The 24,312-nt window shown below is 34.4% G+C and overlaps 1 protein-coding gene across 2 annotated transcripts; it reads right to left on the bottom strand.

Moving 5' to 3' along the window:
* Positions 1–1,388: 1,388 nt before the first annotated feature.
* Positions 1,389–3,704, bottom strand: LOC107900695 (protein MODIFYING WALL LIGNIN-2). 2 transcript variants are annotated; one of them, XM_016826384.2, is made up of 3 exons: positions 3,278–3,704; positions 3,002–3,201; positions 1,389–2,186 (listed from the first exon to the last, which is right to left on the bottom strand). In XM_016826384.2, the coding sequence occupies exons 1-3, from the start codon at positions 3,380–3,382 to the stop codon at positions 1,958–1,960; spliced, it is 534 nt and encodes a 177-aa protein (XP_016681873.1). In that variant the 5' UTR covers positions 3,383–3,704; the 3' UTR covers positions 1,389–1,957. The 2 variants fall into 2 exon arrangements, with proteins under 2 accessions (XP_016681873.1, XP_016681872.1); XM_016826383.2 differs by having other exon boundaries at positions 3,002–3,204; positions 3,278–3,698.
* Positions 3,705–24,312: the final 20,608 nt, after the last annotated feature.

The raw sequence follows: 24,312 nt of genomic DNA, 5'->3' as shown, positions 1-24,312 counted from the left end.
ATAAGATTGTTTAGCAGTCTACCCTCCACCACAGTTTACTGAAGAATTTGACTTTGAAGCCATGAATGAGAAGTTCAAAAGGGATGAAGTGCGGGGCTACCTTGGGAAAGCAAACCAAAAGGATAAAGCAGGACGCATAAAGAATCATGTGTCAGATCAGAGGTTGGTGGACAAACAGGGTGTAGTGGTCTACTGTCCAAATTTGATCCGAAAATATTTTTGGTTTATGTTATATGTACATGTCAGTTTTTTCTATCCATCATTGTTAGTTCGAATTGAAGTCACAGCTTGTGTGAGAACAATTATTAGTTCATAGAGGTTTGTATGAACTCTATTGGTTTTTTCTGCAGCCTGCTTACGGAAGGATGACTTCTTTGACACAATTTCTTGCAATTCTCACTCATGTGCTGCAAGAATCGTATCTGTGAGAGAATGCAGTTAGATGGTGAGGTTTGTTAGATTTCTTTTTCTTTTCTTTTTCACCAAAGGTTTGTTTTAATTTTTCACAAAAAAAAAAAAGGTGCAAAAACTTGGAAAGGTTAAGGCTTGTTTAATAATTTATTTTATGTTGCATTTTTAACTTTCAGGACTTTTGGCGACTTCCAACTTACGTCTCATGCAGTTATGGACCTCTTAGAGGCTATGTTAAGGACTTGGTCAGAACTTGAGGGTCTCATATAACTGGAGCAGCCGATACGGCTATGGTGGGAGGGGCCGTGGGCACATGTATTTCTAGTACTATGAGTTTTCAGCATTCTGTTTTATGCCATGGCTGCTAGAGACATTGCCATCTATCTTCTCAGTTTACATCATCAGCCTTTGGCAAATTGAAAACAAAATCTCGAGGTAAATGAATGTTGTTGTTTAGGATTTTGTCATGAGCTTGCCTTTCTGCTGTACTATTTTAAGGAAAAAGCATCATTGCATGCACATATGTGAATGATGATCGGGTGTCCATCCTTGTAGACTGAATTCCACCATCCCTATTGTTTTTGCAGGATTTAGGCAAATCTCATCTACAATAAGAGATTGGAGTGTATAGGAGATGTGGGTTCAGATTGTAAAAATGATTTTGGTGAAAACATTCTTTTAACATGTAAAACGTAGCAGCTAACTTTCATTTGAATGTTAGGAGAAATGGGAATATCATTGATGAACAATAAGAAAGTTATTACGGGATGATGGCTGTGGAGTCAAGAGATGTCGGTCTAATCTAAACCCTAGGAAAAGACATCATAATAAGAAGAATTTTGATATAGTCATGATGAAGGCCTCTATGGACTGTGGAAGTATTTTTCTGAGCATGGTGGACTAGTACCAAATGTAACTGAGTCCCTTTGATAATCTATTTGGATAAATAGACATATTGATCAAACATAGATGTGGTTTGGGCTCAAGGAGTGCTGCATCCAAATTTATACGAGGCCTTAATTTTGTATATAGTACATAAATTGTATGTATATAACTACAATAATTTGGGAATACAAGTGGTGAAACAAGGAAAAAGGGCATAAGGAAAATTTTTTGCAAGCTAGGAATTAAATTGACATCGTTGTCGCTGTGGGGGAGATGGACCATCCACATCGATCAACAACCAACTTTACAGAAGGACCACCACTTCCATTTTTGTTGAACCTATTTTGTTATTCCTTTCCTAACTTAGGGAACGGATCAAAGAAATGGAGTAGGTAACTGTATATGGTATATGGTAAGATATCGCTTTGGGGCGCCTTCCTCGTTGACTCTTGTTCATTCGTTTGTTTGATTTTTATCCGATGGGTAGGGCGGGACTCCCGGCTTCTGCACCGTCACTTGTGATCTTGGTGGACTTGAATGCATTAATTTCACACTTGATCTTATACATACATACCTGACTATCGTTTGTTTAAAAAATTCAACACCCCATCATACGTACGTGTCTATATTTTCTTTCTATCACTGTTGTTTATTTTGATTTTCATGCATTGATTTTGTGGGCTTGGTCAAGTACTTGATTGTTTGTAATCGTGATGGAGGCAGCTCCAATCAAGGTGAAGACGGCAAGTAGACTTAAGACCCCGAAGCTTAAGTACACTCCGTCTTTGACTAGGTAACATTCACCGTCCAACCATCCTTCTCCGTAGGGTTGTGCTCTGCTCATGCTCGTCGCTGCACTTATTAGGATTGCTGCAACTCCAAAGCTGATCCTGCAATATTTCTTTCTTTTTGATATAAGATTCTATTCCAAGCTTTTTAAAAAATTTTAATTAAAAAGAAAAGAAAAGCAAAGACAATCCATGTTCCTCCAAATCCATATCCAAATGTAATTAATTATTTTATTTTATTTAGTAGCACTAGACACCAACGTCCAAGACTATGTGTCTGCTATCTTTGATCTTTTTTTATTTTTAAGAAATATATTTTCCTAGGCGCATCCAGTCGTTGAATGATCTGATCTGGGGGGAGTGGGATATAGAAACGGGTATATTTCCAGCTGTCCACCCATTTTCTACAACTAGTTGGTCTCCAATCTCCTTCATATCTATCCCTTAAAAACCCTTAAAAATTCTAGATTCTGATCTACTCTACCCAATCAAATTAACCCACTTGTAGCTCCATTGGAAATTCATTACTTGGACCTTTTTCTGCTGACCAGAAATTCTAGAAATATTGAAAGGGAGGAAGAAAACAATAAAAAAATAATGAAGGTTTTTCGTTTATGATTAGGAAAATGATACTGTCTAAGAAGCCGCCTTCTAATCGGGGATTAAAAGTTTAACAAAATTTTACCGTAAGAAATAAAAAATTATTAATTTTTAAAAGGATCAAAAATACATTTATAGCTAAAATTGCAATTATCTCATTAAACTAAAAGAAGGTGCTCCCTGGTCGGGTCCACTTAAATACAGTTGTACCAGCAGTAGTAGTAGTGGCCTAATTTTGTGTTAACATGGCAGGCATAGGCAATCCACATAACTGGTGGCATCAATATAATCAATACACATGCAGTGCAACACCTTACCAGGAAATCGCCAGCAAAATTGCAGTAAGAGTTGGTTTTGTAGGCTTTCTTGTGTTTGCTCTCCACCAGTAACTTGCACAGAGTAGTACGTTCCCTATGATTTGAGCGGTGCAGAGAGAGACCGATGCAGCCACACCCAGTTCAAAGGCATCACTCTTTCTAGGCAAGAAACACATCTTTCCATCCAACTTCAAATCAACCTTCTGGAGAACTAAACCAATTAAAAACCCTTATCAACTAATAATAGCAAGGAATGAAATTAATTTATATACATACCTTGGATCTCTTTGCCTCAGCAACCAGACATGCGGCGAAGGAGACAAGGCCGAGGGAGGCAAGGACAGAGAACATTAAGACGCAACCAAGTGGATGTTTTCCCATATCGCAGGTGGCCGCTTTGTGTTGGGAAGTTGGAAGTTAGTGAAGAGGAGAGGTGGTGGCGGTGATCAAATATCCAGCTCCTTTTTCTGTGCGTTGGGGTGGGGGTGGGAGCGAGCTTTCTTGGGGTTCTTACAAACAATTGTTTCATTGACATTGCTTGTAAGGAGAGAAACCATGCATGTCTCTGTCGCTGTCCCTAGTTGGAAGTTGTTTAGATTATATGGGAAGTTTTTGGATGGGTGAAATCTGAACCAACACTTTCTTATTAAATTCCACCACCTCAAGAGTGAACATTAAGTTACCACCGAGTATAACTGGCACCTTCTTCTCCTCTCTTTTTCTTTCTATATTCTGCAATGGCGAATTGGCTGTTAGACTTTGATTTATTTTAAATGGGCATTGTAAGTAGAATAGAATAAATGAATGATAATATATATAATAGCATCTTATTTGGTAATAATTCCTAAGCTCATATTTTTAATAAAATTGTTTTAGAAAGTATAATTATATAGTGATAGTGGAATAAAAGAAAATTCTGTCACATGTAATTGATTTTTTAATATAATTAAAACACCATGATTGGTAAATAGAATAATAATCCTTTTGAAAACCTAGACTAATTTAAATAATTGATTATTTCTATTTAAATTTTTGATATTTATAAATCATCCGGGGGCTCGCCTTGGAAAATAAGGACCTCTACCTTTGAGTTGATTAATTATTAATAAATATTAAAAATGATTTCTTAAAGCAGGGAATGTTTTTATCTTTTCATATTCTATGTAAAATCTATAAAATACAATTTAGACTGAATAAATACAAAAAAAAAACCTCACATAAATACAATTTAACCATGACACTAAGATTTTCAAAACCTTACAACTTTATTATATTTTTATAGGGATAAATATCAAAATTACACATGAACTATGATTTAATTGTAATTGTATACTTGAACTTTAATTTTGTGTAATTTTATACATAAAATTTTGATTTGATCCAATTCTTGTAAACTATTAGCACAATTATGGATATAACATCGTTTTATGTTTATATACAGCATGCATAAATAATTATAGTTATTTAATATAAAAATAAATTAATGTATTTATTTCTTTAAATGTGTATGATTTAATTAAAATTAAAGTTTCAAGTATACCTTTGAACCACAATTAGAGTTTCACTTGTATAATTGCATCAAATTAAAGTTCATTTATACAATTGCACATTAAATCAAATTTGATGTATAATTTTAAGATTTATCTCTATTTTTATATGACTTCTATAATTTTATTGTTTACGTATTTTTTTTATTGTGTATGTCATAAATTTTTTTTAAATCTTAATTAATACCATACATTTACAGTTTTAATGAGCAATATGTTAATCATAATTATCATAAAGCGGTGTTAAATAATTAAATAAAAAAACAAATAATACAAATAAAGTAAAATTTAAGGTTGAAAATTTAGGATCTAAAGTTATGGTAAAAATTGAGAGATTAATATTTTAGGGGTTTAGTTTAAAATTATAGGGTTCAAGGCGTTGGACCATAAAATATTCTTACCAGCTCAAAACCATACAAATCAAATAGAAAATGGGTTGCGTATTAGAATCTTAATCAGTTTTCATTCATCTCATGTATATTTTCTACTGTACTCAATTTTTTTTAGAAAAAAATGATTTTATAAATAAAATTTATAGCAAAAGTAGAGCAAACAAGAAGAATTGAAATAAAATTAAACGCTTTAATTCTCCCCTACTTAAATTATGACTGTTCTCAATTATACAATAGCTCAAATTCATTGTCTTTCTCCCTTTATCTCATCCAAAAACGAAAAAACAATCCATAACCTAAATCCCGGGCAAATTACATATAAAAGCCCATTTTTTAAAAAAATTATCGAAATGGGCCCGGTAAGTAATTATTTACCAGAATGGCCCTATTTCCCCGAAAGCGCGTCCATATCAGCGCGTTGTTAGGTGACGAAGCAGGAAAATGCATCCTTGAGGAAGCGTTTTGCCTACGTGGACAAAAATCGCTCCCTTAAATATGCACTTTATGTCCAAGTAGGCAAAACGCTTCCTCAAGGACGCGTTTTGCCCGTGTGTCCTGCGATTAGGGTTTTGGGTTATTGGTTTAAGGTTAGGGTTAGGGTTTTGGTGTTTTTAGGTTTAGGGTTTTAGAGAAAAAATTAAATAAATAAGGGATTAAGGTTTAGGGTTTGTCAATTAAATTAATTATAATTTTTCAAAATTGGATTAGGTTTCCTGTTTATTGTTTTTTAAGAAAAAATCAATTAAATTAGGGTTTAGGGTTACTTGAGTAATTTAATTAAATTTTTTTTAAAATTAGATTAGGGTTTAGAGTTAAGGGTTTTTAAGGAAAAATCAAATAAATTAGGGTTCAGGGTTACTTGATTAAATTAATTATAGATTTTTAAAAAATTAGATTAGGGTTAAGTGTTTAGGATTTTAAAGTAAAAACTCAAATAAATTAGGATTTGGGGTTTAGGGTAAGTGGCCGTCTATATCACTTGCTCCCTTTAAATTGTTACCGGATAGAGAATTACGTCGCAAACCAAAGGGTCGACCTTGCTCGACTAGAATACGTAACAATATGGATATCCGAGAAACAGCCAGCCAACAGAAGTTGTGCGGATGGTGTAGGAACCCAGGCCATACAAGCCGATCATGCCCAAATCACAATAGTTGGACGTTATTGTAAAAAACTTTGTATTATTTATATTTTTTAAATAAAAAATTGGTACAAATATTTAGAATATTGACTTATTTAAAAGAAAATCTATTTCATTAAAAATATTAAAGTAAATTACAATTACTTCATTCAAAATAATGTTTTATTTTATTAAATGAAATAATATAGAAATATTCAACATATTGCCTTATTTAAAAGAATTTCTATTATATTAAAAATGTAAAAGTAAATTTCTATTTTACTACATGAAATAATATAGAAGAATTTCTATTTTATTACATCAAATAATATCAAAATATTCAAAATGTTTGTACAAATATATTAAAATAAAAATCAATCTTCGTGCCGCCGGATTTAGTGCCACACGACGGCCGTTGACGGTTACGCGCTGGATTCCTCCTTTGTCCAGCTTCCGGCGAGGGTTGTGGTTGCTCCGGCGGGGATTCTGGTTGTCGGTGTTGGGACGATGAGCCACCTTGATAGAATAGTGACTGTGGAGGTGTTTGCATCACCAACGGTGAAGCTGTTTGAAACCCATACGGTGATGAGGATTGGTAAAAAAGAAGAGCTCCCCGACGGCCCCTCTTGCGATCCCTCGTGCGACACTGGTTTATACATCTGTGGTCCACCCAGTGTAATCGAAAATGGAGATGAACCGGGCCATGGACTCCAACCTGCCATGGGACTAGAAAAAGGAAACATATAAGGGTTAGGATACATAAAGGGGCTAGGATACGCACCTGGCATCATCTGAAAAGGTTGTGTCGTGGGTATCGTCGGTTGAACTGCTGGGTCGGGTGACTGTGTTGGTGCCATTGCAGGTCCTGGTGATTGTATGGGTGTTGATGATGGGCCGGGTGATTGTCTGGGCCTCGTTGATAAACCTGCGTTGTCGTCCCTTCTTCTTGGATTTAAAGGGCCACGTCGTTCCCTTTGGACACGCAATTGTCGTTGCCTCTCCTCTGCCGACAGTGAATACGACTTGCATTGGATCCTAAACTATGGCATGTATTCCGGCACGCACGGTAACTCTAGAATGATGATCGGTTCCTGAGTAGGTATATAATCATACCGATCTTCCCACATTTGGATATAGTATGACCAGAATCTCGACCAATCCGTATGCAATTGTCGTAGGTCGATTTTGTGATGATCATCCAACATCTCAGGTGCCACGGGGATCGGTTGTCGAAATCCAAATTGTCGTAATACTCTGTCCGACTAGTGCATCTCCACGGTCGCATAGTTGACCAATGCAACTTTCACATGCCAAGTGTTTGGATTTCGGAAATACTCATTCGAAATTACTGCCCAAATTACCGGATCCTCGTATGGTGTCCATTGAAACTATATGAACATGATGGAAATATTAGTTATATACATAATACATAATACATAATACATAATACTAAATACTAAATACCAATCGACTAGCTCGTGATGGAAATATCTATTTTATTTAATACTTACTTGTGTTTCCGATTGTTGGTCTAATAGAAGCCGTATATCTTCAAGAGAGGTAGGTAATCGAGCATAACTTGTCGAATGGTTCCACCTAATTAAATAAATTTTTAGCATACTATTATATTTTAAATCTACGTAATAATTGTAAAATCTAATATAAAATTTACCTCGTTATGAGTGGGAATGTATATGGGTGGTCCACTCGAGGACGTAAAAATAGAAAGCAAAACCGTGCCCATAACTGCAGTAGTGACAGGCAACCTCCGATTTTCACTTTATTCGGTCGCGTCGCCCCACACATCGCTCGGTACAATGTGGCCAAAATGGCAGACCCCCAACTAAATTCACCAACTACTCTAAAATCAATGAGTTTCAGCAGCCATCTTAGATGTACAAGGTTCCGTGACAAGTCCGGCATCAGATAACCTCCAATAATCTGAAGAACGTACGTCCAAGCATATCAGATTCTTTCTAGTTCAGTAGAATCATCATCTGGCTCCAGGAATGTGTCTCGTAACCATCCCATCTCGATCCAACCTCTGTTAATATTCTTCGAAATAATGCCCAAAAGCTTGTAGCATACCGCTCCCCAATCACCAGATTGAACAGACCCGGTGACTGCGTACCCGTCCACCGACAATCCTAATTGCAAATTGACATCTTTCAAAGTGATGGTACACTCTCCACATGGAAGATGGAATGTGTGCGTCTCGGGTCTCCATCTCTCAAGCAACGCACTGATGAGTTTCGGGTCCAACTTGCATCCTCTGCCTACTGTCGCCACGTGCCAAAAACCCGTTTCCCGCAAGTAATTCTCTACCAACGGTGATGGATGACCATGCATATTACGGATATAGCATTGCAATATCCAATCTACAGAATTTTATAACAAATAATAAAATAATTATTTAAAATTGCATAAATAAAAAATATCTTAAATAATATTTAAAAATTAAATTTAACACTTACTATTTTCATTTGTTCGACGAATATGTGCTTGTCATCAAGACGAATTAATTCTCTGACCATTGTAACAAGATCAAATTTTTATGATTTAAAAAAATTTCAAAAAAAATAAATTTAAAACTTTTTTAAAAATAATTAAAAATGATAACTTTTTAAAACAGGAATTTGAGAGAAAATTGAGAGAATATTAGAGAGAAACTGAGAGAAATGATTTAGTTGTGAAAAGAATGAAGGGGGTTTTTTATAGTTTTTTTTTACCGTTGGGGTGGGTCACCAACGGTAAAAAAAGTAGCCGTTGCTACTGTTCACGCGCGGGAAAAATGCGTCCCCAAGGGAGCGCTGACGTGGCATGAAAACGTGTCATTGAGGGCGCATTTTTTGTCCACGTGGACAAAGCGCTTCATTGAGGAAGCGTTTTCCTGTCACGTCCCCTGATATCGCACTGATGTGGATGCGCTTTCAGGGAATTGGGCCATTCCAGTAATTAATTATTTACCAGGCCCATTTCAGTAAATTTTTAAAAAAATTAGCTTTTATTAATATTTTGCCCCTAAATCCCCATAAACCACACACTAACGATCATTTACTTTAAAACCAAATGCAATAAAATCAGACATTCACTCATTATACTTAAAGTGTTCAATACTAAATGAAAATTTAAGTCTAAGGCATAGAAAGATATTTACCATAAGTTTTCCAAAATACAAACATGGCTGATGAATGTACATGTTACTTAATTTGTCATAAATCTATAATTCTATTAGCTAGTTGATGGAGTTTGTTTATGATGTCATCTATAGAGACTAATTCTTTTAGGATTTGTGCCTGCCCTTCCTAATAATATCTTTTAGGCTTTTTTGTTTAGGGATTTAAGAGTAAGACCCTATGAGACTAATAGTCTTGAAAATACGACCATATTGGGAGTTACCATATCCTTAACAGGAACATGTTCATTAGGAATTTATAAGGGTTGGGTGCAAACATCAATAATAGGATCCATTCCTTAACCCAATTACCCTTATAAAAATCTACATTCATGCCATTTCTTACATTCTAGATAACACCATCACAAATCTTACTCCAAATACCACAAATTCCTTTCCATTACCATGACACATTACCCACATGTAAGGATGTAGGTAGATTTCCCCTCCACTTATATTTGGTTCTAAGAACCTAAACCCATAATTGATTAGTTTTCTTGATAAGATTAAAACCAAGTTTTATGAGGAGAGCATTGTTTGGACAATCAAGCTTGTTAAAGCTAAGGCCACCACGTTTTGGAACTTTGTAGAGATCATTCCAGTTGAAAAGATTTATTCCTTTCTTCTCCTCAATGTGTCCTTACAAAAAGTTACAAATAATTTTACCAATTTCAAAGCAAACTCCCTTCGAAATAACATTTTATTGCATTACATAATTATGGATAGTTGCTAACATTGCTTTGCCAATGACCGTCTCCAGACGTATTAACGTCTAGAGTAAAAATCCCGCACAAAAGATACAAAAAGTTGTATCTGCAAGTATACGATTTAGGTTGTAATATAGTTACAACGGAGTAGGTGAGTACTGTAAGGATCATACCCAAGGGAGCCTAAACATGAATAGATCTGAGTAGTACTTTAATTGGATTATATTACGAAGAATAAAAAGAACTGTTTTGGTAAACTATACTAATAATAATAAAAGAAAGTAAATAAATAAATAAAACACGAGAAATCAAAGAGTAAAATATATCAAATTTGGTCATGGGTGATTAACTGGCTTCGGTAGTCATAATCAACTGTCATTTTAGGTTTTCTCGTTTAATTAACTAGTCGATATCCCAGCGGATCTTCTGATCTTCTACTAGAATAACGAGTCGACAAGAAATATTTATCTCTCGACCTCACAGTCCAGACTAGTTTAGGGTTAAGGTGTTCACAGATAGACCATACCAAATTTGAGTTAATTTCCACCTTAATGACTTCCTAGGGTTATCAAGCCTAGGTTTAGGTAGGGGAGAAGCCAGAAATTTTTTTTAGGGGGTCGAATGAAATTTTAATTTTTAATAGTCTATATATTTATAATTTTTAAAGGATTAAATCAAATTTTTATATTTTTTATAATTTTTAATAGCCTAAATAGTAATTTTCCATTTTAGGAGGGGTTGAGGCCCCTACCAGCCTCCCTAGATTTGCCTTTGGGTTTAGGTTCTTCCTTTCTTGAACAGCTGATCAATTAAGAAACCCCTACAAAATAGTTAATTAATCATATCTCCACTCGTTAATCCCCCACAGGAGGATTAGTTCCTCATGGATCTAATAAACAATATAAATTTGATAGAAAGAATAAACATGAATAATTCAAGAGAATAAATTTTAGAAGAAGCCTAATTTGTATTTAGAATTAAGCGTTGAATTCTCACAGAGCTTCGTTGTGTTTCACAAATCTGATCTCCCCACAAAAGAAAATAAGAAGAACTGAAATAAAATCTAAAACCTAAGAAAAGAGAGAAACTAAAGACTAAATCTAAAGAGAAAATTATACAATATCAAAGTTGTCCATAACATGTGTTAAATGAGCCTATTTATAGATTTTAGAGTAGCCGCCGTCCTTAACCCTAGGTCAGTTGCCATCCTCGTGTTTACTATTTGATTGTGCGGACTAAAATGCCCCTGACTCATAATTATTTCTGGTATAGAAGTGATGTCGCGACACACAAGGTCCTGTGTCACAATATCGAGGGCAGTATGCTCCTTCTTCAGGGGTGTGTTGCGACATCCTTAGGTTATGTCGTGACATCCTTAGGTTGTGTTGCGACATTGAAGGCAGTTTTAGAATTTTTGTATTCTGCTCCCTATGTTATGACATCCAATGCTCCGTGTTGCAGCATAGTGACCAATATCGAATTAGTATGCCTTTTAGTGGTCTCCTATACATTCACAAAGTATATTAGCTCACATTTAGGCCTCATTCAACCCTTAAGGTCAATAAAAGACTCAAATTACACACTTTATTAAATTTAACTAAAATTGTGATAACATAATTATGAGGAAACCAAAATGCTTGTGTTCAAGCTCCTAAAGTGTGAAAACTAGTTTAATTTGCTACAACAAATTACGACAGATTAACCAACATGATTCTACTTCCTAAAGAAAGCATCTTAGCTTTCCACCCTATTAATTCTTTCATCGTGTTATCAATAATGTACTGAAAAGTATCTTTTGTTACCCTCTGATATAAAAGCAGACCACCTAGATACTTCACTAATTACCAACATGAGAGAACCCTAGGCCACAACTGATATTCTCTTTCAAATTATGAGAAATGCTTGTATAGAAAAATATTTGTGTTTTCTATGCATTAACACTATTTCCAAAACTGGTACAAAAGCTTTCAAGAACCCTTTTCATAATCAACATCTGGTCAATTGACGCCTCGCTAAACAACACCAAATCGTCTGCAAAGAAGAGATGAGAAATACGATGACCTTTCTTGGAGAGCTTTATAGGTTTCCACACCCCTTTTTGGACTTCAACATTTATAGCTTAAGCCAAACGCTCCATACAAAGAACAAACAGATAGGGCGAAATAGCATCACCTTTTCGTATGCCTCGATGTGGGGTAAAGACATCAGAAAGATTTCCATTCCAGATAACTTGCATGGTACAGGAACTAAAAAATGCATAACAAGCTATTGAATAGTACTTGGAATGCCAAGATCAGCTAAATTATCCTCAATGAAGCCTCAATCAAGTTTGTTGTAAACTTTTTCCAAGTCAATCTTAACAACCATCCATCCTTTCTTGTCGGATTTCCTGCGCATAGAGTGACTGATCTTCTGTGCAAGAATAAGATTATCCGTTATACTTCTTCTAGGGAAAAAATTTGACTGGTTTGGAAGGAACCATTTTTGCATTAAAGACTTCAATCTATTGATGATGGCATTCATTACAATTTTGTAAAGAATCATGCAGAGACTGATTGGTCAAAATTAGGAGAGAGATTCAGAATTTTCCACTTTTGGAATCAAGACCAGTAGGGTACGATTTAACCAACCATCAAGCTTGCCACCATTTCAAATTTTCTTACAAACTCACAAACACTTTGTATAACCTCTCTAGCTCGGCCTAGATATTATGGCCAAATCATAGAGGCTACATTAGCCACCAGAATAGCTTATAGACTCCAAACACTTTTTCGAAGAAAACCCCTAAGTTTTCTAATTTTTGGAAAACCGTAGTTGTTCCTTAGTTTAGGTTAAAAAATCATTTAATCAACCATTCTTTCTTTATATTTCATTATATTAGTAAAGGTGAATGTCTATGTAAATCATATTGTTGACTTACTTCATAAAAACCATGAACACACATACTGCAGTGGAAATAAACCATGCCAGTTTTTACTTAGTCAAAATAGCATGCATTTACCAATTGTTAAGTCCAAACTATTCAATCATATGATGCATGCATAAAATATTCCCCTCCAAAAATTACCAAGCCACAGTCCTGTCTAATAAATTATAGTCCAAAAACCAATGAAAAATTATAAAAAAAATTTATTTATTTCAAAACAGTCTGATGTTTGAGAGTCGTTTGCATGCCGAGTCTAGTCCTATTTTTGAGTGTTACCTAAGAATAAATAAACTAAAGGGGTGAGCTTGAGAAAGCTTAATGTAAGTCTAAGAAAAAGTAGACATGTAGACAGTCAGAATAATAAACGCCACAGTATACAATACATACAGTTTACCATGGTATAACAATTTATGTATATGACATGCTCAGTGAAATAGTGCAATAATCCTACCCATCCAATCGTTACACATCACGAGTTTCCTAGAACTCGTCTACCGAACTCCAAATAGTTCGAGCTAAGACTCGATGTGGATAATCCACTAATAATAGTAATGCAGATAAACTACCAGTATAAGTACAGATAGTGCTGCCAATGTTGTGGTCAAGCCACCAATAATGCAGGTTAATACGCTGCTAGTAGTTGTGAATACACATTGCTTTTATATAGACAAGCTGCTAGTAGTGTGATTAAATTGCCCAATCTTCTTAATACTCCAAATGCACTGAAAACAATAATGCAGACTTTAGATGTCGCAGGTACTCCACGGAACTCCTCTGTCATCCAACAAATCCAGCCCCATGCAATGCAAAATGACATACCAATCATGTAGCAAATCATGCTAAACAATACAGTAATAGTAATAGTAACAGTATCAATTGCATGCTCAACATGCTTCGATTTAACAGTTTTTGAGACATGAATTTCATGAAATCAATCATAACAGTAGCAATCAAAACATGCTTACATACCAGAAATATCATATCAATCATGGTTATATAGTAAATTAAATAGTAATGTAGTCTCAATCATACTTACAAGAGCTCTAACATGTAGGGAATTAATAAGGGACTAAAATGAAACATCTACAAAATAGTGGTAAAAACAGCAAAATAGGGGTCACACAGCGGTGTAAATCACTGTGGCCGTGTGCAAATCAATAACTTTTCCCAAAAATGAAATACTTCTGGGTCGTGTGTCAGGCCGTGTAACCTTTCCTGGACCATGTGACCCTTTTTTAACCCTAACTGTACAGTGGCATATGGCTATGCTGACCGCCTGTGCGTGTAGGCTGTGTGGTCCTAAAACTCACTCAATTTGCTAACTTTTTGCTAGAACACACACTTGAAAATTTGCACTTTGAAGCACTGACGTTATTTGTAGCTTCTAAGCCCCATATCTAATTAGATCTAGTTCAGATTTGTACCTAACACCAAGATCAAACGTTTAGACACAATCCCTGTGATATACTTCGGAATCTGGTTAAATCAGAAGAATGAAAACCAAATATTCAGGTTTGGATTTTCAAAATTATTTACACTGCTACTGATTAAGTGACTAATGTAAACGACCTATTCCTTTCACTGTAAATTTTGGGGATTCAAAACTGAACCTTTACTAAGTTTAATTCGCATCATCACATTTTGTCAACATAGAGAAGCAAAGAATGAAAAGAAACAAAATCTTAAAAATCAAATCTACCTTAGCTATCTTACACTTCCCAGTTCAATCCTATGACAACGAACTCATGAAAATTACAGTAGCATAGAGTGTAGGGGTGGCGACAATAGTGATGGAAAGAAGGAAAAGAAAAACAAAGATGAATAGAGAGAGTGAGGGGTTGAGTGGCAAGGAAAAAAAATAAGAATGAAAAGACTAATTTCTATGATAAAATTGGTATTTAAACCTAGGGTTTTTACTAGGTACGAAAAATACACCTAATGAAGGGTAGAAAAAATTTACAAAAAATAAAATTTACGCAGGCAAGGGGAGTTGAACTTGGGTCTCTAAGCCAATTACACCATCTCCTTACTCACATTTAATCATCAGGCCAGTAACTCACTTTTGACATAATTCTACAATCTTAAACCAAAAATTCGGGATGTTACACCCAATTACTGACCAATTATTTTGGTAGAAGATTGCATGGATACCATCAAGTCCTGTGGCTTTCTGTTATAGTATGCCAAAAGACTAATCATAAGATTATTGTATTTACATACTTGTTTTACCTTATTTATTAATATAATGCATTGCCATTATTATTTTAGTTTCTTTTTCTGTGTATATAAATAAACTGAATTGTAATAAAGTCCTAAGAAAAATATGATTATTTTTAAAATATCATTAGTCAAGTATTATTGTGGGCTTGGACAACAATAATGCATTGAGACTAATGTGTAGTTGATTGATGACAAAGTGTTGTCATTGACATAGGAATGTCAAAATCAATACATGAGTATGTGCTGGAGAACAACATACTGGACTGACCCGCTATGAGTATGTTTCTTGGATTATTATGTAATAGTCACAACATTACTCATAGTGATAACTATGTATACGATTCTCAGACTTGAGTTCATCATTATCCCAACATCGTGAGTCGTATATTTTGGTACAGTCAAACGTCTTCCGCAAGAGGTTATACTGAAAAGACTGATGTTGGATATGCCACCATCTATGTAGTGGGATATAGTTGATCAATATAAGATTTGTCCCTCCTACATAGTGGGAGCAATATCTTAGGCCACTTGATTGAGTGAGACTAGAAATGCATGGCGATGCTCGAATAAGTTGATATGAGATATCATACTTATTTGTTTATTGTAGTCTACTCGAGATATTAAGAAACATGAGATTGGATTATGTAAGTGTGACTATTCCATGACTTGTGTCCAATCTAGATACAAAGGACAAAAGAATGTAATACATGAAAGGTTTATTACAGAAAGGTTATGTTGAATTACGACTTCTTGTACCTTAGGTAGCAATGATGCATTGCTAGATGCCACTCATTACTTGTATTACTAGAAATGTTCTAGTGTTAATACTAATGTTACAAGAACCTACAGGGTCACACCCTATAGTTAAAATGAACAAAATCTAAAAATAGTTGGTATTGTGTTTATTTGTCACATAAATTAAATTAATTATTAAATTAAATTAATTTGATAGTTAAATATTAAATGAATTAAATGTACAAGCTTGTTGTACCCAAATAGAGAATATAGTTGAAATTAATATATGAATTTGATTCATATAAAGTTTTAACAAGATATAGTTTACTGAAATTATTATAATTAAGATTTCGGTCAAACATTGAAACATGGTAGTTATAATTCTTTTTGGAAAGAATAGCATTTTTAATGCTTTCCATATGTTCTTTATAGGATGATTCTGTTTTAATATATGGATACCAATAATCCCGAATTAGGGTTAAGAGTGTTTTAAAAAGAAAATAAGAGAAAAAGATCCAACAACTGTTTTGGGAGATTTTCTCTAGAAAAGTTCCAAGATTTTTACCGTTCATTTTAATACCAGGTGGACTACGTAGAGGCCGAGACATTTTCGTTGTGTCGTGGAATCGACATCAAATCAGCAACATCCTTTCATAGTTTTTTTCAGTTAAGAAGGTATATCTTCAATCTTATTTCAACATGTTTCGTTCCTCGTACATGGATCCATGGCTGAGGATCATTGGAATATTTTTTTTCCACTGTGCCACGGGACGTACCGGCGGTCCCAACACTTTCAAGGGTGACATCTCTAATACAACCTTACAGATCTCTTCATTCGTAATTATATTCTTTAAGGTTTCAAATTCAACATCAAACATTTTATAGAACAAACCTTGTTGAAGGGAGCCATTTCTACTTGACAAGTCTTTTATGAAAAGAGACCTATAAAAAATCAATAGCCATTTGTTGCAAAGTCTCGGAATCATCACACCAACTATTATTGCTAAGTTGTAGCATTCATATCAAATTTTACATTCTCTTATGGTCGCAACTACCACTCATTCCCTGATCCTTGAATGTCCTAGCTTGTAGATCTCGTCAAGGATCGAATGAGCAACCAAGAAAGTTCAAAATAAGGATTCTGAGGTCCTTATCTTAGAGATTTGATTATGGAAGATATGGGTTCTGAGAAAGAGTTTTTCAAAGAGAAATTTATGGCTAATGTTGTAAATAAAATGGGAGATGCAACATGTCTCCTGGATTATGATGACCTTGAAATTTTGGAAGGAGATGTTAAGGTTTCCACAGATGGACCATATCCAAAGATCTTCTTTTCTGAACATGTGCATGAAATCTTAGACAAAAGTATGGAACAAATTGTGGTTGTCAGATTTTTGGGAAGAACGATAGGTTCTAAAGCTCTAATAAATAGAATCCAATCCCTTTGGAAACCTATTTGGGATTTCCAAGTGATCAATATTGAGAATGACTATTAACTTGTGAAATTCTCAATGATTCATGATTATACCAGAGCGTTGACTAAGGGGCCTTGGGTGGTCTTTGGAAATTATCTAACGATCCAACCATGGAGCAGAGATTTCTCCATAAAAGAACAACACCCATCTAAGCTTATTGTGTAGATGCGGCTTTCAGGGTTACCTTACAAATTCTATAACAAGAAGTTATTGAGATTCATAGTAGGCACCCTAGTTAAAGTTTTTAAAATGGACTATAATACCACAACAAGGAAAATAGGCAAATTTGCAAGGTTTGCCTCGTTGTAGATCTTAATAAGCCTCTGAAATCATATTTCTGGCATCAATGGTACTTCATATTGTGTGGAATACGAAGGCTTGCCATCGATATGTTACCAATGTGGTTGTTATTGACACAATTAAGAAAATTGTCTAATGGTTGTTAAAGAAGCGGAGGTGGTGATTCCCACTGCGAATACTTTTAGACCTTCACCATCGACTGCTGAAAATGTTACTTCTATATAGAGTTGCTATGGCCTTGGATGCCGGCGTCTGGCTGGAAATGTCAACCAATAAAACTAGCGGTAGTGACTAAGAATAGAAGGAATCTTGCAATAGATAAGGAAACTCCTAAGAATACGCAATTTGATATCTTAACTGAGTTGGAGGAGCCTAATTTTACGCGCTTATCAGGGTATACTATTGAGATGATTGCTACTGTCAAGGAAATAAAAAATGGAAAGCAGATAAATAAAGTAAAAGGGATTTAGAGAAAGGAGAAATTAATGACTAAAAATAAAGAGGTGGACCGAGTAAATAATTTGATATGTGGCGGGCATGGGCCAAACAAGATTAATGACTCATTGGATGGAAGGACACGTGGACCGAGTGGGACAAGTTCGGTAGGAATGGGATGTAAAATTCCTGTTAGTTTCGATAAACCAACAAGTCTTTAAAGCTCATGTCATAAGGTGATTGTTGTTGATGAGAAAGTTGGTCCTAAAGAGAATGTATGTGCCAAGCATGGGTCATGCAAGATTAGTGGTCCACCCATAATGAAAAATAAAGCATTCTCCATGAAAGAAATTACTAAAAAAGGCCACAAAATACGTAAAAGGGTGGAGCATAAGCGAGTAGATAAACCAATTATTGCATAATGGGTGCAATCTCTTTCGAAGGAATTTGGTGATTCGAACAAGACTTTTGGGTATGGATAACATGATGAGAGTTCCGATTGTGGTGGATTAGATATACCAGGAGTAGGATGTTGAGCAATGTGCTTTGGATCCTTATCAGCCTTTCAATAAGCATGAATATCTTTCTTTGTTCTCTTTTATAGATTTTAAAATTATTTATTGGAATTGCCAAGGAACTGCTAGCTCCACGTTTGGTGTTGATTTAAAGACTCTTTTGTAGACACATAAGCCTGATATTTTGGTGTTGATGGAAACACGAGTGAGTGGAAGGAAAGCTGATGATATCATACAAAGAACTAGCTTTGATTTCTTGTACAGGGTTGAAATGAAGGGGTTCTCAAGGGTATTTGGCTTCTGTGGAGTAAGAAACTAAAGACTGATATTGTTAAGGTCTTAAATAAGTTTATTCACTATCGGTATACCAGTCAAGGAATGAAGCAAAGTGTATTCTTCACTGCTATTTACGCAAACCCAAACGTTGTGAAATTAAGAACTTTGTGGAATCATCTTGCTTTTTTTGCTCCCTAAGAGGATGTACCATAGCTCATTAGGGGTGACTTTAATGCTATTGTCTCCTGTAAAGAAAGAAAAAAGAGGTGCAGGGAATCGAATTGATATTGATAATTTATTTTGAGAGTTTTTATTCAATAATGGACTAAAAAACATAGGATTCAAAGAAACTTCCTTCACCTGGTGTCGAGGCTCTCTTCTTCAAAGATTGGACTGATTAATCTGTAATACGAGTTGGTTGGAGACATTTTCGGATTCTTCTGTGGCTCACCTCCTATATATTGGTTTGGACCACAGACTGATATGCCTATCTACTAGGATACATGAGATGCCCAATAAAAGAAAGCCCTTTTGCTTCCTTGCCTCTTGGTTAGAGCATGAGCAGTTTGCTTCAGTTTTGAATTACTCTTGGACTATGGACGATAATATGGTGGTGAACATAAACAACTTTATCTCTAAATTTTAGGCTTATAATTGTAGCTTTTTTGGTCATATTGGCAGAAAGAAAAGGGTTCTCATGGCTAGACTCAAGGGGATTGAGGATAAGCTGATAGGTACCTTTCAGTTTTTCTTCTTAACTTAGAGAAACAACTCCGATCTGAACTTGAGGAGGTTCTTACTCAAGAGGCGAGTCTTTGGAAACAAAAGGCTTAGTGTAAATGGATGTGTGATAGTAACAGAAATATAAAGTTTTTTCATGCTAGTACGGTAAACTACTTTATTAATCACTCTAAATAGAGATCATTCTTGTTGTGGTTGGACCTATTTAAGGGTCGAGTAACCTGTTCGACCTAGTAGGCCCCGCCAAACTAGGGCTGGGCTTGGACAAAAATTTTCACTCCTCAGGGTGACCCAAATTCAATTTAAAAGATAAAAATATTTTTTAAATAAAAATTTATTTATAAAATTATATAAAATTGAGTATTATTTTATTATTTTTTAAATAGTGAAATGGGTTTTTGGGGCATGCCAATGCACGCCAAAAACGAGCTTGGGCTTGGAAAATGTTTTAGAATTGGGCCTTAGCCAGACTCAACTCATGGATACCTCTAGTTGTGATCACCCAAAAGTATTTTGTTAATTTGGTAACTGCCGTTAAAGAAATTGATCGAACTGATCACTCTACCATTAAATGTAACAGAATGTTAGACTTGAAATTCCCATATATTTTTTCATTTGTTTCCTTATTCTTTGCATTCTTCCTTATTTTTTTTCCTTTTCATCCTTTCTCCTATCCTTTCCTTTTCATCTTCTTCCTTACCTGACCTAACCACCACCCAACTCTTTCCACCACTATTAGTGATTTGCTCTGATCACTTCAACCCTTGTTAAATCCTAACCTAAACCAAATCCATAATACCTAAAACACAAATATCTAACAACCACAAACCTATATAAAACCAAGAACCCAAAACCTTTGCAATTGGTTTTGAGCATTACCTGTAAAATTGGTATAAAATAAAAAGAAACATTAGAAAAAAAAATTAAAAAGAGAAGGGTTGATATAGGTTTTGGGGTTTCCTTGATTCTTCGAGTTCAAAGCATATGTTGCAAAATAAAGAAGTCACAATTGATTTTTTAAGACAACGACCAACAACAAAGATTGAACCAAGAAAGTTTCAAATATTGGCTTGAACTTTTGTGGTTTTTCGGTTCATTTCAAGGAGAACTAAATTGGTAGGAATGAATAGTAGAGGAAAAGTTGTCATTTGGTGGTGTTTGTGTTTAGAGCAGCCCACTGGTAGCAATAGAAATAGTTGGGTGGTGGCTAGGTCGGATGAGGAAGATGAAAAAAATGAAAAGGGATAGAAAGGAAAGGGAACAAAAAGAAAAAGGAAGAATGGAAAGAAAAAAAAAGGAAATTAAAAAAATACATGAAGATACACCAACAGTAACATTCCATTACCATTTATCAGGAAAGTGATAAGTTTGATAATTTTTTAACCACATTAATCAAATTAACATATTTTTTGGAGTAATCAAATAGGAATGACTCATATTTAGAATGATTAACAAAATAATTTATCCAAATAAAAAACAAGGTAAAAAATAAAAAAATAAAAATTATTTTGAAAAAAAATCTAATGATTATTGATAAAATAATAAAAATATAAACATATTTGATACAAAGAAAATTGTACGAGGAAAAGTAAGATAGTGTTTTTTTAATATTTTATCCGGTCAACTCATTACACCAAGTTTGACAAAAATATTTTAAGTTATTATAGATAGATTTTTGTTTTTACCTAATTAAGTTTTAACTTAGGACACAATCAGAAATTTTAAGTTAGTATATAAATAGATTAATGCCTAACTAAGCTGATGCCCAGTTAATTTATGACACCAAACTCAGTAAAAAAATAAGTTTAGTATAGATAAATACTAAAAAAGGCGAAGTATAAAATTCTAAAAAAACTTGAAGGATTTAAATATATTTAAATTATAAAAAAGTGAAAATTCTAAAAAAACTTGCAAAATATAAAATTTTTACTTTTAATTATTAAATATATTTAACTTATAAAATTAGTTTATTTTGAAGGCCTTACGAGTTAGATTCAAATTTGTATAAGTAAATTATTATTTTTATTAAAGTTTGGTTTGGTTCAATGATTAAGAATCTAAGTATAAAACTATTATGTTGTGTATGACTCCTATTTCAGTCCAATTTGAGAAATAATCTTCTAGTTAAACTTTGTTTATTTGTTTCAATCAAACTCTGATTAGTCTAGATTATTTATTATTTTAGCCTATAAATAGGCTCTTTTACAATCTTAGAAAATATACCCATTAGAGAACTCATAACACTTTTGGAGAATTTTGTGTTTACGTTTTGAGGGTTCTTTGTTTTTTCGGGTTTCGGGGTATAATTTTTCTCTTCATCTTTGTACTCTTCTTTCTTTTGCCATTATAGTAAAATTATCTTTGCCAGTGTTTTTTATCCTCTTTGAAAAGGTTTTTCCACGTTAAATTTGTGTGTTCAATTTTTCGATTTCTTCCACTATTTTTACTTGTTCGTTACTTTATCGGGTGGATCCCCAATAAGTTTTATTAGAGCTAGTTCAATTTTCATAGATCAACCTATTCAGAGATGACAACAACAAGGGTTGACATTGAGAAGTTAAATGGTGTCACAAATTTCAATCAGTGGTAAGTTCGGATGACGGCAATTTTAGTTCAGACCGGCCTGAAAATGTTATTACCGAGAAAAAGCCCAAGAATCTAGATCAGTCAAAATGGAAAGAGCTTGATGAAAATGCATTGTCTGCAATCCAATTGTGCCTTACAAATAGGGTATTGCAGGGGGTTAGTGATGGAGAAGATCTCATCCGCCTTGTGGAAAAGGTTAGAAACTCTTTATGCGACTAAGTCTCTGGCTAACTATTTAGTGTTGAAACAACGTCCATTTACGTTTTGCATGAATGAAGGTGAGCTTCTTAGAGATCATATCAGTCAATTCATTACCCTTTTAAATGATTTAAATAACGTTGAGGTTCAGATTGACGATAAAGATCAGGATGTGTTATTATTGTGTTCTTTACCCCTTCATACAAGTCTTTCAGGGAGACTTTAATTTATGAAAGAGGCAAACTCTCGTTTGAGGATGTGAAAGGTCATTTGTTGAGTAAAGACAAACTCGACAATGATTTTGGTTCAGATAACAAGGCAAATAGGCGAGCTTCTTTTTTGGTAGCATAAAAAAAGCAAGACACAAGGTGTCGCTATTGTAAGAAGTTAGGTCACGTCAAAGTAGATTGATATAAACTGCGAAATAAAAAGGTTCCTAAGAGTAACGAGGAAGATGTAACTAGTACTAATTTGGCAGACGAAAGCGGTGATGATTTCTTACTAGTGTCAACGATCGAAAGCTCTGAGCTTATGTCTGAGTGGATCCTAGATTTGGGATGTTCTTTCCACATGTGTCCCAATAGAGAATAGTTCTCTACATACAGTTCAGTTGAAGGTGGAGTTATGCGCATGAGAAATGATTCATCTAGTAAAGTAATTGGTATTAGTACTATTAAAATTAGGATGCACGATGGGATGATTAGGACACTCTCAGATGTCAGATATGTACCTGATTTACGAAAGAATCTTATCTCTTTGAGGAATTTAGTCTTGAAAGGTTACAGAATCAACATCGAGTCGAGTAGCATTAAGGTGTCTCATGGGGCTCTCGTTTTGTTAAAAGGTAAAAGAACTGACATTCTTTATATTCTGGAAGGTTCTACAATGATCGGTGAAATCGGACGTCCCTCGTTCATTACAGAGTCGAAGTCAACTCGTTTGGAGTAGAGGCAACTTGGTCATAGGAGGGAAAAAATGTATGATCATTTCATTGAAGAGGTTCTCTTTTGGATGCAGGTTTTGAAAAGTTAGGGCATTGTGCTCGTGAAAATCAGACCCAGGTTAGTTTTGATTGGTAGTGTACCGGTCGAAGGCTAGAAGTCTTCCAGTTTCTAAACACAGATTCGACTCAATTAATTTCCTGCATAGTTTAAGATAAGCCCGTGGCGGGCTTTGGCAAAGATGGGGTTGTGAAAATATGAGTCAATGTGGAGATTTGTTGAGTATGACTCCTATTTCAATCAAATTTGAGAAATAATCTTCCAGTTAAACTCTGTTTATTTGTTTAAATCAAACTCTGATTAATCTATATTATTTTATTATGATTTGACCTACGAATTTAGCCTATAAATAGGCTCTTTTACAACCTTATAAAATACACCCATTACAGATTAGAACTCATAACACTTTTGGAGAATTTTGTGTTTACGTTTTAATGGTTCTTTATTTTTCAGGTTTTGAAGTTTAGTTTTTATCTCCATCTTTGTACTCTTCATTCTTTTACCATTATAGTAAAATTATCTTTGCCCGTGATTTTTTATCCTATTTGGAGAATTTTTTCCACGTTAAATTTGTGTGTTAAAATTTTCAATTTCTTTCGCTATTTTTACTTGTTCGTTTCTTAATCGGGTCGATCCCCAACATATTAAATTATTTTAAATCTATTGATAAATGGATGTCTATATAACTCCTAAAACTCCCAAATTCATTCTTATGTAACTCCTAAATTCATTCTCTTGTAAAACCTAAAGAATTTATAGGGTGCTTTAATTGTCTTTTTGTAACCTATGGTGATTGAGACCCTACAAATAAACGGCAAGTATAAACTTTTTTTGTATCCAAGTGAAAGTTGAATCATCTTTTCATTTTTTTTATTCTTCTCTCTTGTTCATTCTATAATTTTATTAGTTTATAATACATTATCAACACAATCTTTCTTAAAAATAAAATTCTTATGTATTAA

Source organism: Gossypium hirsutum, chromosome D08, assembly GCF_007990345.1.
Source record: "Gossypium hirsutum isolate 1008001.06 chromosome D08, Gossypium_hirsutum_v2.1, whole genome shotgun sequence".
Taxonomy (NCBI): Eukaryota; Viridiplantae; Streptophyta; class Magnoliopsida; order Malvales; family Malvaceae; genus Gossypium; species Gossypium hirsutum.
Note: the sequence above shows the minus strand (reverse complement) of the source record. Positions and strands in the feature narration are given on the sequence as shown.

Excerpts from the sequence above, each read along its gene's own strand:
- LOC107900695 (XM_016826383.2), bottom strand. The coding sequence starts at position 3,382 with ATGGGAAAACATCCACTTGGTTGCGTCTTAATGTTCTCTGTCCTTGCC. Across the intron at positions 3,205-3,277 it reads CTGAGGCAAAGAGATCCAAG|AAGGTTGATTTGAAGTTGGA; the intron begins GTATGTATATAA and ends TTAGTTCTCCAG. Across the intron at positions 2,187-3,001 it reads ATTTTGCTGGCGATTTCCTG|GATCAGCTTTGGAGTTGCAG; the intron begins GTAAGGTGTTGC and ends GAAATATTGCAG.